This window comes from Microchirus variegatus (assembly GCF_963457635.1).
Source record: "Microchirus variegatus genome assembly, chromosome: 12".
NCBI classification, from domain to species: Eukaryota; Metazoa; Chordata; class Actinopteri; order Pleuronectiformes; family Soleidae; genus Microchirus; species Microchirus variegatus.
Genome location: NC_139813.1, coordinates 15,368,730 through 15,394,763, shown reverse-complemented (window position 1 = coordinate 15,394,763; position 26,034 = coordinate 15,368,730). Strand labels below are relative to the sequence as shown.

Genomic DNA, 26,034 nt, shown 5'->3' with positions numbered 1-26,034 from the left:
TAATGGCTTCCTCTTTAACTTCTCCTCCCTATTCAGTGATCCAGAAAATACGTGACATTTTTCAAATAAATCCACCAAGGAAAGAGGCTGCCACTTTACACTGAATGCACTCCATCAGTAAAGACAGACACATTTCTCCGGAGTCAATCGACAGTGTAAACACCTTTTTATACCATCCAAAACCCCTGGGAAAAACATCAAAAACAGCACCATTTATTATTATTATTATCATTATTATTATTTTCTCTTAAATTTCCTGGATTCTCTGCAACGTGACCATCACGTTGTTTCAAAATAAAATGTTCTACAAAGTCATATAATATGGTAGCTAAGTCAAAAAAAAGGTTTTTTTTGCTTGATTATAAGCTCATAATAACATCATAATGTATATACTCTTCATCAGTGTTTGTTTTTGTCTTATCTGTCGACAGCATGCGAGGTGGGTGGTTTTGCAAGTGTTAATACCAAACATTGGCCTTCATGTGTATATATATATATATATATATATATATATATATATATTCCATTCCAGTTGTTTCACTAGGCCCAGCCCTGTACCAGAGTCATGACTGTACCAGAGTGTACAGGTTTGTGAGTGTGTCGGTGTGTATGTGTGTGTGTGTGTGTGTATAGGTAATTCATAACAATAACTAACTAAATACAGCTCGTAAACATGGGAATATACTATAGCAACTTCTTCTCTGCAACTCTGCAGAACATTTCAAACGGCCTAAAACTCTCTCGTCTGCACCCACTCAAAAGGTAGTTTAATCACGCGATCCCTGTGTCACACATTAACGCCCCTGTTACATGTAACCGTGTACGATGTAATAACTCCACTTACCGGTTTTGGCACACCTTTACTTTGCAGGATGTGACAGGTGTATGTTTCAAGTTGTCTTCAGGTTTCTGACGTCTGGTTGTCAGTAGTTAAGGTTCAGTGCTGAGTAAAAGGGGAACTGATCCTGAATGTCCTTAAAGGCAACGTCAACCAATATATTAAAGAGGCCAGTTTGCAGAGTTGAAACCCTGTGTGAGGACAAAACAACCAAAAACATTTGGGCTTTGTGCTTAAAATCAACTGATATGTATTCTGAGGGACAATGAAACCGCAATAACGTGAGACGTCGAAGGCTGTCAATCATACAGGCGTTATACAGAGAACTGCAACACCCATCATGCCTTGTTGTTGTGGTGGAAAGGTGGAGGTGAAGTTGAGCAGTGGGTCAAAAGCAAAGCACATCACACACTATTTTACCCCCCCCCCCCCCCCCCCCGGTTGAACCCCCTAAAATGGTCACCGCTCTTCCCGGGGAAGATTTACACCGCACGTCACGAAAGGACAAAGTCGTTGTGCTGAAAATGAAACGAGTCCCTCACATTTTGCAAGACTAAAATGCAAAAGTAGGCAACAGAACAAACAACTACCACACTTAAACCATGTGAACAGTAAATGTCAACGTACAGTAGAAGAAGTAACAGCAAAGACAAAATCATGAAGCACTGATTACATAGTGCTAGAGCTAATTTTCACACCTACGTCGGTACAAATATTTTTTTTAAAACCCACCTTCCCTTTATGTGACTTGTTGGTGTCTAAGTCTGTATGGCTGTTGAGATTATAGCATCAGCTTGAAAAGACTTAAAAATGGCTCCGAGATGTGGGATTAGGCGGTGTGTTCACGTCACTGGGTTTGACCTTTTTTTCTCGTGACTCTCCCTATGCTGTTACTCTGTACCTTTCAACAGTCTAATAATATAATGAACCTCGTGGGGCTATGATGCGCGTGGATTTTACGGTTGCATGATTGTGGCTTGCAGAGTAGTTATTAATGTTATTTAAATGCGACGACAGTCCATGTTGAGTGGGTTAAGCAGGTGGAGCCGGGATGATGTCGTTTGCGTATGTTTGATTGACGGCTGACACGACGCACCATTATAGGCCCTTCTTGGTTGGTGCGCTGAGTTTTCTCATCCCCCTTATCCTGCCCAGCAACTCACGGACAAAGTCCTGCAGGAAGGAAAGACATAAACAGTTAGACGGAGAAAAAAAAACACATCACTACTAGTTAATAACATACAATTAAACTATCAAAACTGATTATTAAATACTGTGCCAGAGCCAGTAAAGAGGGCATTAAAATCTGTAGATGTCATTCCTGATTTAGTGCGGAGTCATTAATATAGAGATCGTTAAGAATTTATATTTTAGGAAACACTCTTTTGTCCAGTTGGCAGACCTCATCTTGATCTATTCTCAGGAAGAAATCAGAGGATTCTTTAACTATTCCTTTGAAAGGGGAAACTTCTAAAGCCAGACGCGTCGCCAAAAATAACCCATTACAAAACAGCTTCTAATTCATTCTTCATCCAGCCAAAAAAGAGAGATGTTTTGGCATTGCTCGTACTGCAGGGAATTAGGACGGGGGCAGTCTGACTCAGAAACATCCATGCATGAACAAAAACAGCCACAAGTGATACGGAAGAGCAGGAAAATAAACACGTACAGCAACAAGCAAACGGCACGACGGTACGAATACGGACAAATGAGTCTGTGTGGTGGAGAATGTGCTGGAAGCTATCCCACTCATTACACCGGAGGGACACTGCTCATCATGACCCAATTACTGATAGACAGCCTCCTATGGTTACTATGGTCTGTCATTCTCCATCTAGTTGTCCTTTTTATAAATATATATGTATATAAATCCCTGTCTCCCATCTCTCTGTAATGACTTCTATATCCAACATAACTCCCATCAGCACCCATTGAAGTGTACGGTTTTCATTCTTTCGCCACCTCCGTGTTTTCTCTCTCTTCACGGTTTATCCCCAGCTGAAGCTCAACATGGCGTCTGTGTTTCTCCATACTCAGGGGATCACAGTATGTGTCTGTGTGTGTGTGTGTATCTATCAGCGGTTGTCGACCAGGCTGGACACTCTGAATGACCTTGTAATGGTTGTAACGGGCTGACCTAATGACCTAATGAACGCAGGTTGACAGATGGGGGAGTACAGGCCGGACAACATCGCCTTGCATGTATGTGGAGGTGATGTGATTTGTCTGCGTGTCACCTTATAATCACCTTACCTCAACACAATACAAACACTTGCAAAACACACCCGTTCACGCACTCACAAACGTCAAACAGTGTCCTTTGTAAGTGTGTGTGTGTGTTTAGGTTTAAGTCTTTTCAAGCCTTTGTTACATTGTAATGAGAGTGTGTGTCATCTGGGTCATGGTGGATCAACATACAGTCATTGATACTGAATGTATGGATGACAGACGTGAAACATACTAACCTCTGTTGGTTTGTAGCAGTCTATTAACGATTCCTGTGCGAAGAGAAGAAACAAAGAGTTGTTGTAGAGGGGATTAGACGTGTTCAAGCTTGTCGCTGCAGCAGCAGGACTCTCTGTTTATGTAAACATAGACATTTTACACTTTAGTTCTCCTACGGCTTTCAATTACGTGGAAAGCCACGTTGAATGACAAGTAAATGTTCAACGTTATTGTCCAGTACAGTAAAAGGAAAGTAAACGTTTAACTTAATAACCTCGATTTGTGCCGGAATTTGGCAACAGAATCAAAACAACAAGCGTTAACTTAATTTGATACCAGTGCTACCAGTTCCTCCGCTGACTCACCGTGCTTCTCTGGAAAACCTGCTGCTCTTAAGGTGTGTTTAGGCAAAACAAGAGGCACAATTTAGATCCTCCATGCACAGAGTCGATTTGAACATTGATGTCCGATGTTGGTGCCAATAAACACAAAATGCACTGCTTCTTGTTTTGTCTGAGCACACTTTTACAACCTTCTCTACGAGTGGTTAAAACCACCAGCTGAGGGGGAACAACTGTTTGCTGGAGGTTAGTATTCTGGAAATAAATGTAAAAGATAAAGTGGGTACAACTAAACGGGAGGTTTCACTCAATCATATCGTCCTCCAAAGTCTTAGTGGCATGATAGACTGTAGATAAAAATGGACATAATCACCTGCTCTGAAAAGTGACCTAGATCGCAGGATGGATGCTGGTTAACTGAATTACAGTCTATGGGGAAATGAGCTTACTTCTCACTTGATGTACAATATCAGTAAAACTTCATCGTCTCAATCACTTCTTTCAGCTCTTCTTCAATAGAACGTGATGTAAATTTTGTGAATTGTGTTCTCATTTAGAGGAAAATAGATGATAAAGCACAGCAAGTATGAGTGGACACCAGTGTGATTGACTGCTGGTGTCTGGTCGCAGGTGACGTCTGTGAACTTCTGGTTTCAAAAACTGATACAGCCTTCACAGCTGGAGTTTGTTTTCAGTCCATTTTCACATACAGTCTATGAGTCGTGTAATGGCAAATTAAATTTCTTTGTCTCAGAAGCTAGAGCCTTTTCTAACACAAGATACTAGGTCCTTTTTTTTTGTAATGTGTGTTGTATACTTTGTAAGGATGTCGAGCCTGAACTTGCACCTTCCTACAACATCCACAGGGAGTCGGCTCCCCGATACCTAGAAGTAGACAAAGAGGTGTGAAAACACTGCCTGGAAAGGCAGACTCTTTTTCTATTGGAGGAATGCGAAAGGGGAGTTGCTCAGGTATAAATGTGGAGGGCTCACTTTGCTCTGGGTCTTTCTCCAGCTAGGATCACTCCTGTCAAGTTTGACCTTTTCCTTGCAAAGAAAATAAAACCTTGTTTGCCGGCAGAAGTTCTCTATTTCACTCTTCACCAGCAGCAGAGAATTTCCACAACAGTAGCAAACATTACACCATCCTCTCACCTCTTAATGCCCTATACAGAAACACTTCTCTATTGCAGTTGTGCTTCCAAATTAAAGACATGGTATGGAGACAGTCCCAGTCACTGGGGTGTACAGTACCTGTAATTTGCTGGCTCTCTCGTCATCGCTGGTGACCTCCAACAGGTCGTCTATGTCTATCTCCACCTCTGGCATCTCCTCCTCCTGGAACATAAAGATGCTCTTGGTTAGTGAGTTGCTACAACAGAGGCACACATTGGCACATATTATAATAATCCTTTTTTTTTTATCTTTAAGGTGACACTAACCCCTTTCCAAATCCAATTACACATCTCAGCACAAGTCTGTATTCAAAACACTGTTCTCTCAAAGCTCCAAAGTGCCCCAAACATATGTTTGCCTATTAGAAGCAGACATCATATGGAAATGTCATTGCGCCAGGGCAGGGCCACTTAGTGGCTCAGTGGTTAGAGGCCGTTTTCAGCTCTAAACCACTTCAAAGGTCCCGTGTTTCCTTAGTTCGTTCTATTCCACCACAGGCTTGTGCAGAAGAGGCATGCAGGGAGGATCAAGCTTTCCCTCCCAGCTACTGTGGGATCTTCCATACTCTTCTTTTCTAGGAAGTAAAGCCTTAGCAATCCCGCGCAAGTGTGGCTTCTGTGTCCGAGTGGTGACCACCAGCATCATGCTGGATGAAGTGGACTGCGGTCCTACTCGAGTTTACCTCGCAAACGTGCGCGTTGGATGAAAGTGTGCGGCAAAATTTAAGTCCGACGGCAACACATGGTGCCAAAGTGAGGGTGTGAAAGTCGGGGTGGTGGGTGGCATCCCTGTATCACACTTTAATGCAGCAAACCAAAAAATTGCTTTAGGCCTGTAATTAACGTTTGATGTTTTATTAACAGGAGTCCCAGTCTGTCTTTTCCCCAATTGAAAAAAAGGGTTTTATTAGTGCAACCTCAGCCAGTGTTCATTTGCAAGCAATTTTCTGCAACTTCATAGTGATTTTCCCTCCCAAAATGTAGAGATTCTGGGTCAGAAACTTTCATTTATATTTGCCAAAGAACAAACAAAGCATTGGGAGATTGAGTGAGATGTTTTGGAGATGTTAGTCTCGCTAAGATCAAGTAAAAGTCTAACAATTAATAACATTAAAGGTGCCATATGTAAGAATGTGGCCCAAAACGGTTACTACATTCAAATTCAAAATACCAAGGTCTTTTAGGTTTCGTTTTTCTGACTTAACTGGCAACCCGTGGTTGCTCGGCAGCTGAGACTCTACTGACTGCAATGATTGGTAGACGGCGGTAGGTGGCGCCACATGCCAAAACATGATTTCAAAACATTTTAATGCAAATATTTTGGCTGTACTGTTGTTGTTGGTGAGTTCAGTTTGTTATATGAATATTATTCCCGAGTCTCTGTGACATATTAGGAGGATTTTATGGCCAGTTGCTTTAGATTTATTACATAATGCACCTTTAAATCTTGCTCATATAAAACACTTGAACATCATAATCATAATAATAATATCAATCAAAATGAAATTCAAGCATAAAAGTCCAATCATGAGACCAGACCTTTTTTTACTTGACATCAATGAAACCTGCATTATCTCATCTGCATTTGTTCACTATCTCTGAGCCCTTATAAGAGACATTTACATGACTGCCATTTAAAGCGTCTCCGTGTCTCTGCAGACAAGTCTGGCGTCCCCTTCCACCTCTTGTTCTGCGTCTTAGTGAGAGGGTCTCTGCTCTGAAATCACAGAGCATTAAGGAATCACAAACGGAAAGGTTGAGAGAAGAGGTGGGGACGTGACAGGACAAATCAGAGCCTGTCAACTAATCATATTAGTAGTGTGTGTGTGTGCGAGAGGACTGAGATTTGTATATACGCAAATGAGAAACAGATGGGAAACTGAAGAAAAGAGGGATAAATGGGTGAAGGGATGAAAAGAGAAAGTAAAAATGGGTTAAAGGAAGGAAAATGATGAGTATAATACTGTTTCCAGTACACTCTTAGAAATAAAAATAATTAATAATATTATAATATTAAAAAAAGTAATGAAAAATAACATGTTTTTAAGACTCACTGACCACGCTTCATACTGATATTTATCTTTTATGTTCATCAAATGTTTTACTCTCTGTAGACAACATTGATACCGTGAAAACTAAAGGTATGAGTGAACAACTCTGATGTGCAAAGGTAGATTTATTGTAACACAATGCGAGAAAAAATTGAACAAACAATATATATATTGTCTAAGGTTCATTAATAATTACAACAAAAATGAAACTACATCTAAATTTCACCCGTGCTTTGGTGAATTTATAGTGCAATAACACTACATTTTATAATGCTACCATGAGGTACCATGAGAAGTGGTTTGGCACATTGGCTCATGGTGAAATAAAGACGGCAGAAAGTACACAATACATAAATAAATAAGGAAATGCCTGGAAAACATTTTTTTTTTGTGATGCAAATCATTGTATTTATGTTCTCTTATGTTTCACTAAATTAGTGTTCATGAGGATGTAGTGTGAAGCAATGAGTGTTTGTGTGTGTCTGAAGCCCAGAAGCTGCAGATGAAAGCAAATGTGTGTGTGTGTGTTTATATCCAGAATAAAGACATAGTGAGGAAAACAGGAAAAGAGATAGTGTGTATGTGTGTGTGTTGTGTGTAAGAGGATAATGTGTGCACGAGAGATAACAAGGAGCTGTGTGTTTGTTGCAATGAAAGTGACTTTGTTTTTAAGACCATGTCTACAAGCAAAAAGAGAGTCCTGGGGTAAAAACAAAGAGTCAACCAATGTGTTTGTTGTGTGTGTGTGTGTGTGTTAGACTTGTTTTCACCGACAGTTGAGGAGCCGGCAGCGTTTTCAGTCTGGTTCGTCTGGCGAGGTGAATGAAAACGAATGTAAAAACAGCCCTGACCCTGTGACTCACCACAAACTGTACTCAAACACTCAAGTGAAACAAAGAGGCAATCCCCTCATGACAGGGAACGGTTTCACTTGGCTTGGTGATTTATTATTGCAGCCTATTTATACTCGATATGACCAGAAATACCAGTTATAACGAGACTCTCAGATCAGCGAGCGTTTTCTTTCGTAGCATAACGCTATAAATGTGCACCACTTGGAACCACTTTGGACTTTGAATTACACTAATTATACTTTAAGAAATTCTGCTATTATTTCAGTGTGATTGGACTGTTTTTTTCTTCTATAGAGGGCGCCACAGCAGATCGCCTGCTTTTCCAGTAATCTACATACATGATTTAGAGGAGACTTTTTTGCCGGATGCTCTTCTTGACACAACCCGGACATTTATCCGGGCTTGGGAAGCGGACTAAAAGTATACTGGAGTATGCTGGTGTGTATTCAATCAATGGAGATTGGGTAGCTTGCACAGATGTATCTTATTGCGTGTTTCCACCAAGTGGAATGGTTATTTTACCGTATTTTTGTAAGCGCTTCCATTAAGAATAGTACCAAAATAAGTGGCCCCAACCATGTTTTGGTACCCTTCCCTTGAGGTACCAGAGTTATGGTATGGTCCGAATTGAGCTAGGCCAATGACAATCAGCTGATTGGGTGACAGAAACACAACAACTGGTGTTTCTTCAATGCCTGCAGTCTACTCTCCTTCAATGCGTGATGTCTTGTTGGTGCAAAAAGCCACAAATGGAGGAGAAAATAAAACGAGCTGCTGGATTTCCTCCTTTGTTGTCTGTCAGTCGGTGCACCTGCCAAGTAAAGGTACTGTTCTCAGTTGTAATTCAAGCCTTTACCAAGGGTTTCACCCTAATCCGTACTGTACTATACATGTACTATACTATACGTACCATTTGCCCTAGACTTGTTGGGATTCAAAACTGCAACCCTCAAGTTAAAAGCCAAGTCCCCCCCCCCCCGATTCTGTAGCGTCACTGTGTGTGAGCTACTGTAGATAAATGATTTTGTCTGGAGGATCATGGCAGCTGTCAAGTGTCAAGGTGACACCGCTGTCAGTCAGATGTCATTTTCTCTCCGGTCATTCTTCAAATGCACACGTTTGCGTGCGTGTTTAATTCATGCAAGCAGGAACGTTGAGTCGAGCGGACTGTATCTCAGCGTACGGACAAAAAAAGCGGCTGACATTGACGGATCTCGCACACAACAGATAATACTGTCTGATCCAATTTCAAAGAAGAGTTAACTGGTATTTATGATCATCGCAACATGACGGTGGAAATGTGAGGAGAATTTTGAAAGAAAGGAAGTAACGATACAAGATTTACTCAGTCAAACAATGGGATATCAGAGGAGATGTGAGATAAACGGGGAAGGTAAGAGTCAGCGGAAGTGGGAGTGAAAAGAAACAAAGAGAGCAGCAATCGGTCGACGTAAGAGGAGAACATAGAGATACAGGGAGATGGGGAGCGCACTGGTACATGTGTCACTGTGATGATGAGGCAGAGAGGAAGGAAAGAGGAGGATTGTGCAAAAGCAGCACATCCTCACACAGCTCAGCTTTCTACCTCTCTCTCTGTCTCTCTCTGCGCCACCAATGCTGTGTCACATCAAAGCAAAGAGGAGCTCAAGGTTGGATGAATTCCTCTTAGGAGTGAGTTGAGGGTGTGAAAGTGACACGTGACAAATAACGATGGGGAATGTGACAAGACAACAAAAAACGATGGGAGGCTCAAAGGATTACGACGAACGAGAGGACAAAGGATGTTTTTTTTTTTTTAAACGTACCTACAATCTTAACAACAGTAACACCATGAGCTCTTTACCTCCTCATTAACCCCTTACCTCCTTCATCTCCCAGCTCCTCCCCGTTGGCCCTCCAGCAATGCAGTTTGCTGAAACCACACAACACTGATGCAGTGGCTCCTCTACAGTTAGCTGCGGCAGCAAGGTCGTTCCCACGCTGATTCAGCTGTTTTCTATTGCAGTTTTGAAGATGCCAAAAATGATCATGACCCAATTCGCAATAAATAAAAAAAATGGCAATCTGTGCATCTTTCTGCTTTGTGGCACTGACCAGAAGATATGCAGTGCTCAGGCTTTGACAGGGGCGACATTCACCCTGTCGTAAATTGATTTGCCATCAAAATAATCTTGGGGAGATTATATTTAAGCATTTAGCGACTTACAAAAGAGGAATAAGCTACATAGAAGGAGTCTAGGAAAGGTCTTCAAGATATTCTTTAAAGTAGACAGGGCGCTGCTTGGTAGGTCATTCCACCAGCGTGGATCAACACACGAAAAGAGTCTGGATGGTCTTGTACGGGGTGTTAGCACCGTCAGGCGACAATCCTTTGATGAACGGTAACAAACGAATATTATTACCGACAAACTTTTGCAGCAACGGAAACTTGGAGCACACAATTGACAAAGCTTAGACTAGTAACTATTCTTACTGCCTCCGTCTCTGCAGCCCCTGATGAGGAGCTAAACATCATCCTACAACAGCTTCTATATGTGCGTCCCTACTAACACACAATGTTCAAAGAATGTTAGCCCACGGTTCTCCTAAGGTTAGTTGGTTAGAACTTTCCCTCAGGGTTAGGTTGAGGGAACGTTGGGGGAACCAAAAGCTGAAACTCCTGTGGTTGCATCGTGGTTTCCACACAACGTTACTGTGTGGTTGTATTTTTTACAACTAAAAGGGAACGTTCTGGGAATGTTGTCCAGAGGTTTGTTTGGATGTTTTACAGTTGTTAAAATCCGCTTTAGGTTACAATTTAAGGTTATATCCAACTTGTTGTATGTAATTGTACATATAAACCACAGTATCCTGGTATATTGTATATTGTATAGTGGAATACAATTATATGCTTGTATTTCACTAAACAAATAAGTTGAAATTGGTTAAACAGATCATAAAATGTTACAAGGGTATATTTCATCACCCCATTTCTTCATTCTGCAGTTCACAGGCACCGTGATACTTTTCACTGTTTATTTACCCGACAGCGTCTGCCTCAGCCTGATGTATTGATAGCTGGCGACCGCGTTGACCTTTGCCCTCTGCCAAGCCACGGCTCAAGCCAAGCTGGCCTCCCAGTCACTCGGCAAACATGACAACTGGTTTCATCAAGACATTAATAGATCACTTCCACAATGTGCACTCGAGTCACTCGACGCATGCAAAGGTTTCCTCAGCAGTAAACAACACACCCTGACCTGAACACACCCCTCTGACTTTGAAAGTCAAAACAATCATTTTACCTCTCTCTCTCTTATCCCCCCCTTCTCTCTCTCTGTGTGTCAGACACGTGTGAATGCAGACTGTGTTTTACATCTTTTCACAGTGACCAGCCACAGAGAGTGAGTCAGTGTTTTGTGCACAGCCAGTTTATGGACTGTGACAGTGAAACCAGTGATTAACTGGTTCCTCTCAGGATGGGGGAGAGATGTCATAGGAAGACAAGAAAATCAGTGTGCGAGTGTGAAACGTCAACATCTCCTCTTTCACAGCCTCGGTGGCTTCTGCAGCTCTGGTTACACACTTTGCAGCTGGTTCTTGGGCTGTTTTTTTTTAAATCGATCTTTGAACTTTGCAGCTGACATCCCACGTGAAATATGTGAGGAGAATATTTCACTAGGAAAAAAAGGAAACTACAGTACTATGACTATGATTGCAAAGTGCACGCTCCAATTTAATACCTTTATAGCATGTTTTTTTTTTCACTTCATGTTTTTTGCTTCATCCATTTGGCAGCAGGCAGACTCATAAGCCTCCACAGGGTTGGCAGTAATATCTACAACCACTATGACAAGCATTATAAAAGTCCAGCTAAGCCCATAAACACAGAATGCAGGGTTAATAGAGTGGGAAACCACAAGGGCCTAAAGAGAAGAGAGGAAGAGTCGAGAAGCGAGAGATAAAAGCTGAAAGTGTTGATCAATTGTCTGTCACATTATCCATGTAGAAATGTAATGGATATACTAGAATAAGAGCTGACTGATGGAATAGAATATCATTTAAATAGAGACAATACAGTTAATATAGTTCCAGAACAAAAAAATGCAACTGATAGTTTTGCAACTCTTGTCTGTAGTTGGGCTTTTACATCAACCCCTAATCATATATATGATCAAACACATTAAAACTACATGCTAAAATGACATAACACATTAAAATGTAAATGCATATACATAACAACTACAAGCTCAATTACATTGCACACAATAGCAACTGTCAAATTATAAATATGAAACATAATCAAGACAAATAAAACTTGCTAAAACTACGAAATCAATGAATGGGTACAGCTCTGTTTTTTTTTCTCTCCAGCAATTAACCTTTATGATAAACGGTTTTATTTCGGATTTTTGATTTTGATATTAATTTGATTTTGGTTGGTTGGCGAGTTGACGGTCTTACAATTATGGTATTTTACAGTTACGATTCACCTCACTGCTGATTATCTTGGTTTTGGATGGATTTGGAAATTAGTTTGAGAAAACAAAGATGAATTAAGTAATCGATCAATCGATCAATGAATCTTTAGCCCACAGTTTACAAAACACAGTTTGTCTCACGGGGGCTTCACAGGGTTGGTAACATCCTCTGTCCTTAGACCCTCGACCAGGGTAAGGAAAACTACCAGGGAAATAAAACCTTATAACAGGGAAAAATAGGTAGGAACCTTAGGGAGAACCACAGGTGAGGGGTCCACTCCCTGGACGGACAGACGTGCAGTAGATGTTACCCAAAACATACAATACTCAATTACAAAAAATAAAGAGTAAAAAAGTCTAAAATTTTTTCAGTAATTGATAAAACAATCACTACAAAATACTTTTCCTCAGTAGTGTATATATCGACATAATAACAAGCACAGTGAACAGTGAATTTGACCCTTATGATAATTATTGATATTGACTGATGTGGACACGTTTGGTTGACGTCTCATAGCCCAAATAACCACTCGTCATGTTTGATTAGCATCGTCAACAACAGACAAAACGACGTCCGATCTACATTTAAGTTAAAGTCGCACACACGGACAGACAAATGCTGGAGGGAGAATTACAATGAGAGCGGCGGCAGAGGATAAGGAGCAGGTGAGTGGGTGTCTTGAAGAGGCTGAAGCTGAGACAACGGAGAGGAGGGAAAGAGCAGAGAATGATGAAGGCACATTGCAACTTTGTGTCCCTGGGTTTGTTTTTGTTTTTTAAAAGAGAGACATTTGACACCTTTCCCCTGTTTGTTTGTTTATAGCTGTCTGTTTCAGCAGCTGCTGGGTACCCGCTCACTAAAAGGCTCTCTTGTCAACACCTCGGATTTGTTTAGCAGCACGCGAATGTGTGTGCAGGTGCGACGTGAAATGTGTCAACACGTGCTCGGACGCCGATGCAAGTCACTATTTCTGTCGCCGCGATTTCAATGGCTGGCAGATTAAATGCCTTCCATAGCACACACACACACACACGCACAAACAAACAGCAACGACCTTCGTCGACACTATGGGCTGAAATATGTGCCACCAGAAACTGCATTTGAATCATTTACATTTGAATTTAAATTGCTAAACTTGAATAATTGCATTACATTTTTTTTATTTGAATCACATCATTTGAATGTGTATTGTTTTTTGTTTTTTTTAATTCATTGCATTTGAAAAATTCAATATATTTTCACATTCAGTTCTCACAATTCAAATTCAATTCACTGTGAAAGACATCTGGGTACTAGTTTAAGGAAGAGCAATCGAGCACAGACACACAGGTCTCCTCTTTGGCCAATTTTGCACCTACTGTACATTTTTGAGCACTTAACCAGGGTTGTTGTTTTGGCCGTTGTCACGTGAAATTTGCCAGCAAGAAAATGTTTGGTGGAAAACATGCCAAATGATTACATGATTCAAATTTAGCTTAAATGGCTGGAATCCTTAAAGGGGACATATTATACCCTATTTCTCCAAGTTAAACTAGTTCCCTGGTGTCCTAATGAACATGTCTGTGACATGCTTTGGTCAAAATACCATAAGGATGAAGCACCACAGCAGTTCAATCACCCTGACAAAACAGACCTGTTCAGAACGCTCGGTTTAGTAGTATCTCTTTAGGTCCACCTTAAAAAAAAAAGTAAAACAAAACTTAAGGGACAGGAAATTAGATCAGCCATAGAGGCTACTGGGAGCTAACAGCAGTTAGCATTTGGAAAAGTGATCATTTTGAGTGATCAATGAGTCTGGAAGTCAACATCGTGTGTTCCATCTCCTGTACTTAGACTGAGGAGGACCACAAAAACATTAACAAAAGTCATCTTATTTCACAGTTTGCTGTCTGATAGGACCACCAGAGTGCCAAATATAAGGATTTAAATGATTAAAAAGTTGATTTTGCATAATATGTCCCCTTTAAATTTTAGAGTGCATCTTAAAATGGATGGCGTAAATCAAGCTTACCCTACTTCCTGACATCAATCAATGTGAGATCTGTTCAACTGATCACATCCATCAACTGTCGGCGGTGATTATATAGACGCAAATTTTAAAGTGCAATGACAACCATTTAGCTGCAACATTAAACATATGCTGCTTCCACCTATGTGTCTGCAGTATATAATAATGTGCACATAGTTGTACAGTATATCCAATAACCTGAACGGTAACATTAGGCATCTGCCTTATGTGTTGTCACTGTGCCTGCTGTGTTCATTCCCTTGCATGCTATTTCTAAACCTATTGAACGTTTCGCTAATGACTTGGCTTGAATTGCACTGTTTTGCTCGTCCTCTGCTACCCAACGAGGTTCACATGATACATCTCCATTCTCTTTCCCAGCAAGAAAAAAAAAAACATGAAAGGCGAGCAAGGGGGGAGAGAGGTTATTGACAAGGGCACAGGAGAGAGCGAGAGAGTGGGGGTGGGGGAGATACAGGCAAGAAAAAAAAATCAGATGAAGATGCCCATTTTTATTTCCCACTTAGTACTCAGCGGTCGTGCCTAAGGGGAGGAAAACTCAGCAACCTACAATCCTTTGTCCACAACACACACTGACTGACAGCTACCTTGAACTATGGTTGTAGCAGGATTATGGCGTTCACTTGAACCGCTGCTCGTGTCCCTGCGTACATGCACTTGTGGCGTGGGGGATCAATTTATTGAACGAAAAGTGTGTTCCGCGTCCACTCTGCTAGGTGGCGGTAAGCCCCCCATTCAGCTTGAAAGTATAAGGCCGGCTCTGGTTTAACTTGAACCAGCTCGACTAGTTAGTAGCATGCCGAGCTCTACCATCCGTTGTCTTATTCTTCTGTGTACCATCTTCCAGCTAGAGTGAAGGTATATCTTGATTGAGTACAATTTCAGTCTATTAATATCATAACTCTGTGTCTGTTTCATGTGAAAACCTGATACCAGAGAACATTAGGAGATGCTTCAATAACACGGCCTGACCCACAGCAAGAACTTCGTCCAACAGCAACAGGACCAGGTCGTAGTTATGTAACATTAGTTTCCATGAATTTGTTTCATTTTGGGAAATATCTCATAGCCATCCGTTAAATGTTTCTTTAAAGGGCCAGTTAGCACTTACACGTCATCCTACACTCTTAGAAATAAGGGTTCCAAAAGTGTTCTTCTACAAGGGCTGTGGTTCTACCTGGAATCATTTGTTTTTCAAGGGTTCTCGGTAACACTAATGGTTCCAGTAAGAACCATTTTGATCCAGAGAACCCTTTAAAATCCCTTTCCTGAATAATAAAAGGGTTATTGGTAACACTCAGGGTTCCAGGTGGAACCTTTATAAAAAGGTACCACCTGGAACCAAAAACGGTTTGGTTTATCGCTTTACTTCCACACGTACTGGGACAGCCTACGCACACATATGTGAGGCAGGGCTAAGTGGTAGGGGCTAAGGGCTGAAATGGGATTGATGGTGCGTTCCATGTAGACGGAACATGGATTTCTAACACAGAAACTTGGAATACACTCTGTCTCTCTCTCTCTCAGCTATAGGATAGCAGAAGGTGAGTTGTGTCAGAGATGGATGCCCCTCTCTGCTCTCCTGGGAAATGTTGTCTCTTGTTCATTTTGCTTTTAAGAACATAGAGAAGGGGGGGGGGGGGAGAGTTGGCTCAGGAAGAGAAAGAGAGAGCGAGATAAAGAGGGACGAAGAGTGATAACCAAGCACCCAACACAAATACAGTAAAGAATAGGCAAAAAGTATCTTATTGTCTCTTCTTCTTCTTGTCTTAACTTTGTCTCCTCCATTTTAAAATTGAAGCCATTTTTCTTCCCTTTACCTGTAAAAGCTTGCATGGGAATTTTGGCATGTGAATGTACCTTTACCTTCTCCACAACTGTGTGGGAATTCTTCACTACCTCTGGAACTGAAAATCGACCACTCTCCCTCTCCCAGTGTGAGAGTCTGGACTAGACTGTAAACGACATGCTTTTAATGCTGCGGTCAACTCCGGTCTGATTAAAAGGCAGAATGTGTCAGCGCGTTGATAAGTCTGTCTGTCTGAGTGCGGAGAGTAACACGGTCGATGTAGGCTGCTGTGTGTGAGTGTGTGTGTGTGTGTGTGTATGAGGGAGAGAAAAATAGAGTGGCAGAGACGGATGGAGAGGTAAATCTGATGTCGTCTCACTCACTCCATCGTTTTCTGTGTGCTGTCGGAGTGGAAAACGCAGAATAAGGGGACAGAGACACTGTATTGCCCTACTTTCTGATGGCTCCGCTTTGATAGAGCCCCACTCAATGAAGCTTATTCATGTGTGCACAAGCACAGACAGCGCGCACTGCCTTCAGGCCTCGTGTGTGTGTGTGTGTGTGTTCATGTCTGTGTCTATGGACGTGAATGGACGTGTGTTTAAAGGCTTTTTCGGGGTTGATGCTATTCAGCTGCTGTTTGGCAGACATGACAGTCTAAACATAGAGGTGTTAGTGGACATTAAGTGGCTGTGATTTCCACATCACGTGACCAAACATGATGATTGAGGCACGGCACAGATAACAATCCACCACGGCAGCATGGTTTCAAACTAACAATGTTCTTGTTTCATGAAATCCTGTCTCCCTACTGTCAAACAGCGCTGTGCCACTTTTTCAGCAATACCAGCATGATATCAGATAATCTCTGAGACTGATAACAACACCACAGAGGAGTGGGGATTTACATGTAATATTATCCAATATATCGTGTGAAAGACACGACATGAGGAGGCATCTTGCTGCGGGGGAATATCGATAGTGAAGCATGGACGACAGAATTTCCCATCACTACAGAGAAATCAGAAATGTTACAATAGTGACATAAAAAGATGGATTTTCTGTGGATCTGGAAACCACCACAGGGGGAAAGTATCTTGTGATTTCAGCTATTAAATATCAATGTTAATTTAATTTGAGCAATCACCTGCGGATATATAAAACCATCCATCCACTGAAAGAGAAACGGTTGGGGATGTGACCGTCTGAAATCAACATTGGGCTGGTGCTCTCCAGCTCTCTTTGAAACATCAAACAGAGCAGTGTGTGTGTGTGTGTGTGTGTGTGTGTGTGTGTGTGTGTGTGTGTGTGTGTGTGTGTGTGTGTGTGTGTGTGTGTGTGTGTGTGTGTGTGCGCGTGTGTGTGTGTGTGTGTGTGTGTAGATCAAGCACACCTGCTGACAACGGACCAATACAAGGCCAAGAGCCCGGCCAGCTTTGAAATGTAAACCAGTCCACTCTCATATTCTGACAGGCTATACGGCTCTTTTCAACTTGAGTGAGAGACCACGGCAGGGCCATGAAGAAAGGTGGAGGAAAGAAAGATGTAAAAACAACAGCTGAGGGTTAAACGCAGGCAAGAAAGGACGCTGTTCTAGTAGACGGATGTCGTTTGGAGCACCAGATTTGAAATCTGGTAATGGAAATGTGCGTTAAAGCTCTAAAGAGACAAACTACTGAGACACTAATGTGTTTTCGTGTTGACATGCAGTGTCTTGCTGTGATTTGTGCAGGTGATTCCTCTCTGCACACACACTCACACACACACAAGCGTGCATGCACACACACACACACTGCAGTGGTTCCGAAATGCAGTATCTTACATAAATAAATAACCACATGAACACTATAGTGTGTATGATGAGGCTGAAACACTCTCCAGTGTGCATATCTCTGCAAACATAACTGTCAACTTGGCGTAGTCTGATGCATGCACATGTGGATGCACACATGTATAGTAATGTGTGTGTGTGTGTGTGTGTGTGTAAGTGCACATATGTGAGTGTTTGTGCAGACCCTCTGCTGCAGGGAAGCGGGTCAGTGCCAGAGGAGATGATTGGCTGGTGCAGAGAGTCACACAGCATCAGCACATCCTTAACCCACTGCCCTTCTTTTCCTCTCTCTGTCCTCCAGCCCAACACCTCCCCCCACTTGGCTCTGGCAGCATATTGCCTATGCATACACACACACACACACACACACACACACACACACACACACACACACACACACACACACACACACATTCTCCCCTTCTGTAAATGTTTAAGAATGTGACCTGTGAACGTGAGAGCGCAAAAAATAATAATTAGGCTGTCAGTATCGTCTGGCGACAGATCCTCCTTTAATAAGGTCATTATTATCCGCCACAGAAACGATAAGCCAACAGATTCCAATGTGGGGAAAGCACCACACTATCACGCTCTAAAGGTTTAATAAACCCTTTAGTGTCGAGGACAACGACGCAGTATTTAAATGAACCAGATTAAATTTTTTTCACATGCTGTATTTTTCGAACAATGTCGGTGCGTAAAAGCGCGTAAAAGCGCGCAGACGTGCGGTTTCTCTCGACCTCAGTGCTGTATGTTTCGTTAAATCTTGGTGCGTAAAAGCGCGTTTCTCTCGAGCTGTTTTTTCCCCGTAAAATGTTGGTGCGTAAAAGCGCGCAAACATGCGGTTTCTCTCGACCTCATTGAACCAGCCATTCATCATAGTCACCATCATCATCTCTCTCTCTCTCTCTCTCTCTACTGTCAAGGCAGGAGAGGACACACAGTGCATCTGAGTCCAAAGAGCGACCAGACTGCTTTGTGTCGCTTCAGACATTTTTCTGCCATCAAAATCAGCCGCAAACAGACAGTCAGTGCTGCACAGGCAGGACAAAGACACCGCCACTAAACCCAATAACACGTTATTACACTAGCGGAGGATGATGCTGTGCTCCATTAAAGCCATGCTGCAGTCCTGATTTAGGTACTGACAGAAAACAAAGGATTCAGCACCAGTTTTTTTTTTTCTACCTGTCTCCAAGGTCTCTTAGGTGTCTGTGCCAGTTCCACTCACCTCACAGTCGTACAACTCGCTGAGCTGCTCGATGATCCACTCCTCCAGGACGAGTCTTTTCCGCAGCTCTTTCCTGTCATACTTGACCGTCACCTTGCCCTGCCTCTTCTGGACCGGGTCGTCCCCGGTGGTGATGGGTCCGGAGCCCACGCAGCCCACGCCGGGCGCGCCTTGGAAGAAGACGCGGCTGCCGGCTGTGGACAGCGGGGCACTAGTCTCGGTGCTGGCGGCCGACATTGCAGGGACGTGATTTCTTTTTAAGGTGTAGACGACTGAGCGTGGACTGCAGCGTTCAGAGATGTTGCGCTCTGTACGGCTGCAGACAAGAGAGTGGAGCGCTGCTTTTAAACAGCTGCTATTTAAAGCGCAGCGCCGGAGACAGAAGGCGGAGTTAACGCAGCGAGAAATGAGCATCAGCAGCGCCTCCAACAGACAAATTATAGTCAACCTTACCCCAAAAATGAATATATTTCAGTGCGCATAGAGATGTTCTTCCTGACGCAATCCTCCCATTTAAAGTACACTGATGAGGCCCCATCATGGCTTTAGATGGGGCCGCAATTCAAATTGCCTGAGGGTCACTGAGCATCTAGTCTGGACAGTAGGGACCAGGAGCAAAATTTGGATTATGGGGCCCTCTGTTACTGCCAATAATAATGATTATTGATCATTCACACACCTACTAAAGGTATTCATGAATACGAATTGTAAAACTAAATGTGAGAACTTTTTGTTGCATGGAAGCAGACACCAGATTTGCAAACTTACAGAAAAATCTTTCAATTAATATTTGGCAAACTTAGCAACTCCCCCTACTGGCGACACAGAGAATCAATACATAAAACTAACGGTTTATAAATAAAATATTAAGATATTGAGGTCTGAAAATCGTTTTATGAATGATTTCTTTGTCATATGATGCAAAGAAACCAGGAAATATTCACATTTAACAAGCTGTGGAACAGACTGCCCTCTGAGATTCGCACCACTACTGATCTCAGCCTTTTTAAATCGAAGCTGAAGACACACTTTTTTAGATTGGCTTTTAACTCTGACTAGGGTAGTCCTTCTCTCAGGTGTACTTATTTTACCTGTTTTCTACTTTATGCACTTTTAGAAGGCCTCTAACACCCTGCAGCACTAGTAGCGCTTTCTGTTTTTATGTATTGTTTTTATATATTGTTTTTATGTATTATTTTATTGATTTTATGTAAAGCACTGTGGGTACCGTCTGGCTATTGTAAAGTGCTATACAAATAAAACTTGATGATTGATTGATTGATTAAACCTGAAAAATTATGATGAAATTATATATATAATATTATTATTTCCAAATTCCAATCTTGCTGTTTGTGTGTATTTATTTTAATCCATAAATATTGTGTCTGTGAATACAGACTGATATTAAAGTGATGGATTTGCTCACCTCATGTTTTTTTTTAAATATGAAACCAGTACCCTTGCGCCCCCTGTTGGATTATAAGGAGTATTCTACTTGTAATAGCTCTGTGTGATTCTTTCACGACATACAGTAGTACAATGTTTTGTTAGACAGACGCTCTTATCTAATGCTGTGTCATGATTTTAACCCTGGTGTTATGACAACACACTTTCTCCTGTAAGTGGATCCAGCACTTAAATGCTCAAGTGAGCCGTTATTTGGAGTCGCAGTTGGATTTCTGCTGCTCCTTTCGTAGCGAAAATACGGTAATGAGACACCATAGAGCGAATCGAAGGTCCTTAAAGATGCACAGAGTTTCTTTTTTTGTTCTTTATCCTCTGTTAATATACTTATCTCTGCGGTTCGGCTGTTGTGCCTTTATGGAAGCTATTCTTTTCAGGACACTCATGACTGTAACTATAATACATTTGACCCATGGCTCAAGAGCCATACATTGGTCCTATCAACACAGCACTGACACTTTTATTTTTACATTTCTACGAAATCATGAACAGTTGCTTTGTCTTCTCTTGACTGGCCCCCTACTGGCCAGAGTACATACTAATTGGCCCCCAGGTCATATGTGTAGGTTACATAGAATTTCCAGTGCAATATATGTAACATTTGAAATCAAATATATATATAAATAATTACAAACTAGGGTCATTTTAACAGATGTGACCTTTAATTTTCTCAAAAACCGAGTCATTGGATTGCAGGGTTTTTACCGTAAAAGCCTCTGTAAGGAAGTATAAATATAATTCAGCGTCATATACTTCAGATAGTCAGTTAGTTTGACCACAGAGAAACGACTGTCAGCCATAACTTGACCACAGTTCTGCAGAGACAAGGCAAAAAAAAACCTGTCTATGTTTTTTTAACCCTTTAAGGTACTACTCAACCATTTGGTGGACCACAATTTAAGTCAATATATCTCATTGCATCTCATTGCATCAAGCTGAACTCACTAACACTTAATGTGACTTGTTCTGAATGTTGTACTTGTACACTATGAATTATGAAAACCAGGTTTATTATGAACAGACATCTCAACCATTTGGTAGAGGCCTGTATCTAAAATACTATGGGTCTAATAAAAAACAAACAAAAAAAACCAACATTGTTATCATTAGTAGATAAAATAAAATGATAAAAAAATGCAAAGAAATATTTTTTCCTTTGCTTTTTTCTTGCTGTGTACCTTAAAGGATTAAGGACCTCATAAATGTCCTGTACCACATTTACGCTACTAGAGGCGCAGCAGTAATCCAACTGTGACTCACTCACTGTACCACAGTAGTTGACTGTACCTCGGACAGTCATGGCTCTGCTCACCGTCCTCACACCGGTGCTGCTGCTGATCCTGTGCATGGTTATAGGCTTCATGCTGGTGAAGCCACGGGAGACAAAGACAGACACGAGACCGTGGGTGGATGAGGACTTACAGGATGGAGAGGACGGTAAGAGCAGAGCAGGAACTTTTTAGTCTTACCTAGACTGAACTTGATACTTCAGGGCCCAGTACTGTACTGCAGCTAAACGGGTTCTTCTAGTTTGGTTAATCAATGTTGATGAATGACTCATGGACCACATCTGGAGTTAGACAAACCTTCATACTAAACTGGGATATATCAGGTTATAGTTTACTCTTAATATTAAGTATATTATATTGTATTATATTGGACAACAATCACAGAAAAGTGACTTGGTCCATCGGTCCAATGCACAGTAAATCATTGTTAATCTTCAGAGCAAATATCAAGTCAACAAAACCAATGTTTAGACAAGTTTTTTGGGAGAACAAAGTACACTTTATTGTAAATAGTGCTATCCCACCCACGCGTTTCAACTGATAACTCATAATATTGGTACTGATTAACATGTTTTTCATTGTCTGTGAGCAGCATACAGCTCAAAAAAATACTACACAGGATGGAAATTCTGATACAATTTTGTGGGCATGTATTTTCTGTCTGTTATCAGTTTCAGAGGAATACGAGGGTGTGGACTCACAAGACAGCGAGGATGACTCTCCACATGTGCCCTACTCCCTGCAACGCTACCCGGAGGAAACAATGCTGAAGAGAAGCATGGATTTCTACACGACGATGAATCAGAGAAGGACCGTCCGATTCATCAGCCCGGAGCCGGTGCCACGAGACGTCATTGACAATGTCATCCGCACTGCAGGTACATCAAAAATAAATCACTGCTAATGTGCTATAACCTGAGATAAATACCGATATGTGTTGTTTATAATATACTCCCCCTCACACACATTTTTCTCTTTTTTTGTGGGCAGGTACGGCCCCGAGTGGAGCTCACACACAACCCTGGACGTTTGTCGTCGTATCCGACGCCGACTTGAAGCACCAGATCAGGCTGATTGTGGAGGACGAGGAGGAGCTGAACTACCGTCAGAGGATGGGGGAAAAGTGGCTCCAGGATTTGTCCAAATTCAAGTAAGACTTTCAGAATCAGAATACTTTATTAATCTCCGGGGGTCAAATTTGTCAAAAAGTTGCTACACATTTTTGTATGTTATTGCACTGACATCCCTGACTGACAACATTCAGTGGCCAAAATATCCTTTGGCTATGCATATACAAAGAGTATTAATTGATCATGGAAGCTGTAGTAATATTTCATGTCACTTGAGTTCCCACACGACACATGGCGTGATGCATTTTTAAGTCACGAATGACGGACGGATGATGGAGGCAAAGACACCCAGTACGTGTTAAAAGTCAGATTTTAGTTGCGCAAAGACAATAATGTGGTTTTCTTAACGTCCTGTAAACACGTTGATGCGGCCAAAATCGAGATAGTCTTAGTCGGACTAACGTACCTGGATAATGTGATTCACTCATAGTCCAATTACTCCTGCATGTATATACGCTTAGTCGGACTGGAGTCAGACTTGGTGTTGTGCTCATGCACCAAAATTGACTCCCCGGTCTTTGACCCGAAAGTAAACAGAAAAGAAAAGAGCTTTTCCTCCGCATGTGTACTCTGACTCAGCAACTTGTCCGATTGCCTGTCTTAGTCAGACTATGGCCTTAGCTCGATTAAACTGTGCATGTAAGCGTACTGAGCGAGACGGCAGCAAACGGTCAAAATATGGAAGATGCACGTCCTTACAGTAACCTCTGCAGAAAGCTGCATCAGGAAAAGACGTGTCCTCCTGACAGCAGCGTCTCTCTCTCTCTCACTCACTGCAGAAGCTCGAGTTCATCTCAAATGTGAAGTTTAATTCACGTAAAAGTTAAATATTTCACATGCCTTTCTTTACTTGTGCAGGACAAACTGGGTTAAGGAGTACTTGGATGTTGCACCGTACCTGGTCCTCATCTTCAAACAGACGTCCGGCATTTTGCCAAACAACAAGAAAAAGACACACTACTACAATGAGATCAGTGTCTCCATATCTTGCGGAATACTACTGGCTGCACTGCAGGTATTATTGTACATCACACATAAACACAAAGGTCATTTTAATCTCTGTTTTCTTTGTCATAAATGTAGTCCACATACTGTAAAAGGCAGTACATAGTACCATGCCGCCAAACATTTATGAGCCGCTCTTAAATAAGTGTATGGATTGTTTTTTGTCTGTATGTGAAAAAAATGATGTCTGTTATCACTAGTCACATCAGACTTAAAGGAGCATCCATCCATCCATTGTTTATTGTATACTGTTGTTCATTAATATGCTCATTGCACACATGAAACATGAGTATTGTTTCTCTTTGCTCATTAGAATGTGGGTCTTGTGACTGTCACCTCGACGCCCCTCAACTGTGGTCCCCGTCTCAGGCTGCTCCTCAAGAGGCCAGTCAATGAGAAGCTGCTGATGCTGCTTCCCGTTGGTTACCCTGCGCATGACGCCACTGTGCCCGATTTTGGACGCAAGCCTCTGGATGAAATCAGCGTGTACATGTAGGATGAAATAGGATGAAGAATAATGAGAAAAAAAAAAGCAAAGTAATTTGAAAATTAAGACGTACTAAACAGTCTATAATTCAGTAACAAAAGATTTGTCGTGTTGGCGTGTAATAGAGCAATTTTATACATGACATAGAAGCTCCTGAAATTTAAATGAATAATGATTTAAACTGTAAGAAGCACTAAAAACGGTCCTCTTCTTTCATCGTCACAGTCCAGAGTCCTTCAGTGCAATTCCAAGCCATTTTACTGATAGTTTTTCCAGAAATCACAACAAAAAAGATCAAACATCAAAGTCAGCCCCAGATACTTCCCCTTGTTGGAATGAAGAGGACATGGCAGTGATGCAACATCACGGCTACTGTTTAATCCACCTTTTATTCTACATGTTGGGGGATTCACTCATATATTTGAAGGAAATACCACATGCCACCACCAGAGGGGCAGTAATGTGTGCTAATATCTTTGGTGTCCTAGAAATGATATCTATGGTCTTGCTCAATTAATTAAAGGAACGCCTGTTGTCCCATCTTTCTTCGTCTAATCATATCCAACAGGCTGTACACAGAGGTGTAATGCTGCCCTCCACAGTTTGAAGTTCTTTATCACAGCTCTACTCGTCCTCTTATCTCCTCAGTCTCGCCCTGTTCCCATCTTTCTTCATGGCAGTCCAAAGTTCTCAATTGCAGCTCGAGGATTTCCTACATCCTCATTCCGTAATCCATCTGGATTCTTCCTCTCCCTCAAACTCCTCTCATCACCTCAGTCCCAGATGGAAGTACTCTCAGTGTCTTAGTCCCCTATCATCCCCTTGTTTACTCAACTGCTTTCTTGTCTCGTGGGCCCATCTGTCCTTTGTCTGCAAGAACAGGGAGGAAAAGACTATTAATTCAAGTAATGTCTGTCTGTTAGTCACATAACTGTCCGAAACGAGCGATTGACAGGCTTCAAACTTGGCCAGTGACTTAAAGGCACCAGTGTGTGCAATGCAACACTCGACAAGCATGCTTTCAGATGCCTAAAGACGTTATGTGCAAGAAAATGCGCCATGCATGTGATGCAGCTGGCTTTCAACAGTGCTAAAGTGAATTAACTCCGCATGTTTGAGACCCCCTGGTATAAAGCTAAATGAAGGCAAATGTGACTAATATCAATTGGAGTTGTATCTTTGACGTCATTCTTACGAGTCGAAACTACAGTTTCAGACATCTGCAATTCAGTTATTTTACTTGACAACATTTTCATTATTATTATTATCTTGAATTGAGGATTATTAAAGATATCTTGAATTTAAAATGATGGCTAGTCATAATGATGTAGATATATTATATATATTGTAGATATTAATTAATAATGACAAACGCCATACATATGAATGGCAATGGTGACGTCATTCTGACTAGAACAAACTGAGTTACGGATATCTATGACGTCATTTTGACCTGTAAAAAATTAATTGCAGATATCCGTATGTAGTTTTTTGATTAGTTAGAATGACGTTGCAGTCATCCTCGTCACCTCTAGGTGTCGGTACGACTGGATGAAAGCGGTGAATCTGCCGACAACGAAGAAGAAAATCCACACTGCGCCTGCGTAAACCACG

The 26,034-nt window shown here is 41.7% G+C and overlaps 2 protein-coding genes across 2 annotated transcripts; one reads left to right on the top strand and one right to left on the bottom strand.

The window, feature by feature from the left end:
• Positions 1–1,302: 1,302 nt before the first annotated feature.
• On the bottom strand, positions 1,303–19,337 carry ppp1r14c (protein phosphatase 1, regulatory (inhibitor) subunit 14C). Its single transcript, XM_083899054.1, has 4 exons — positions 19,046–19,337; positions 4,879–4,962; positions 3,304–3,336; positions 1,303–2,011 (listed from the first exon to the last, which is right to left on the bottom strand). Exons 1-4 carry the CDS (start codon positions 19,280–19,282, stop codon positions 1,937–1,939), a joined length of 429 nt encoding a protein of 142 aa, XP_083755180.1. The 5' UTR covers positions 19,283–19,337; the 3' UTR covers positions 1,303–1,936.
• A 2,470-nt stretch (positions 19,338–21,807) lies between these two features.
• iyd (iodotyrosine deiodinase) lies at positions 21,808–26,028 on the top strand (the record flags this gene model as incomplete). The annotated part of the gene is made up of 6 exons (XM_083898540.1): positions 21,808–21,946; positions 22,470–22,676; positions 22,789–22,948; positions 23,787–23,943; positions 24,247–24,425; positions 25,956–26,028. The coding sequence occupies 6 exons, from the start codon at positions 21,808–21,810 to the stop codon at positions 26,026–26,028; spliced, it is 915 nt and encodes a 304-aa protein (XP_083754666.1).
• Positions 26,029–26,034: the final 6 nt, after the last annotated feature.

Bases quoted from the DNA above. Each gene is read 5' to 3' on its own strand.
- ppp1r14c (XM_083899054.1), bottom strand. From the start codon at position 19,282: ATGTCGGCCGCCAGCACCGAGACTAGTGCCCCGCTGTCCACAGCCGGC. The intron at 3,337-4,878 runs GTACTGTACACC...CTCTTCGCACAG, and splicing joins AGAGAGCCAGCAAATTACAG to GAATCGTTAATAGACTGCTA. The intron at 2,012-3,303 runs GTTAGTATGTTT...TCCTTCCTGCAG, and splicing joins ACTGCTACAAACCAACAGAG to GACTTTGTCCGTGAGTTGCT.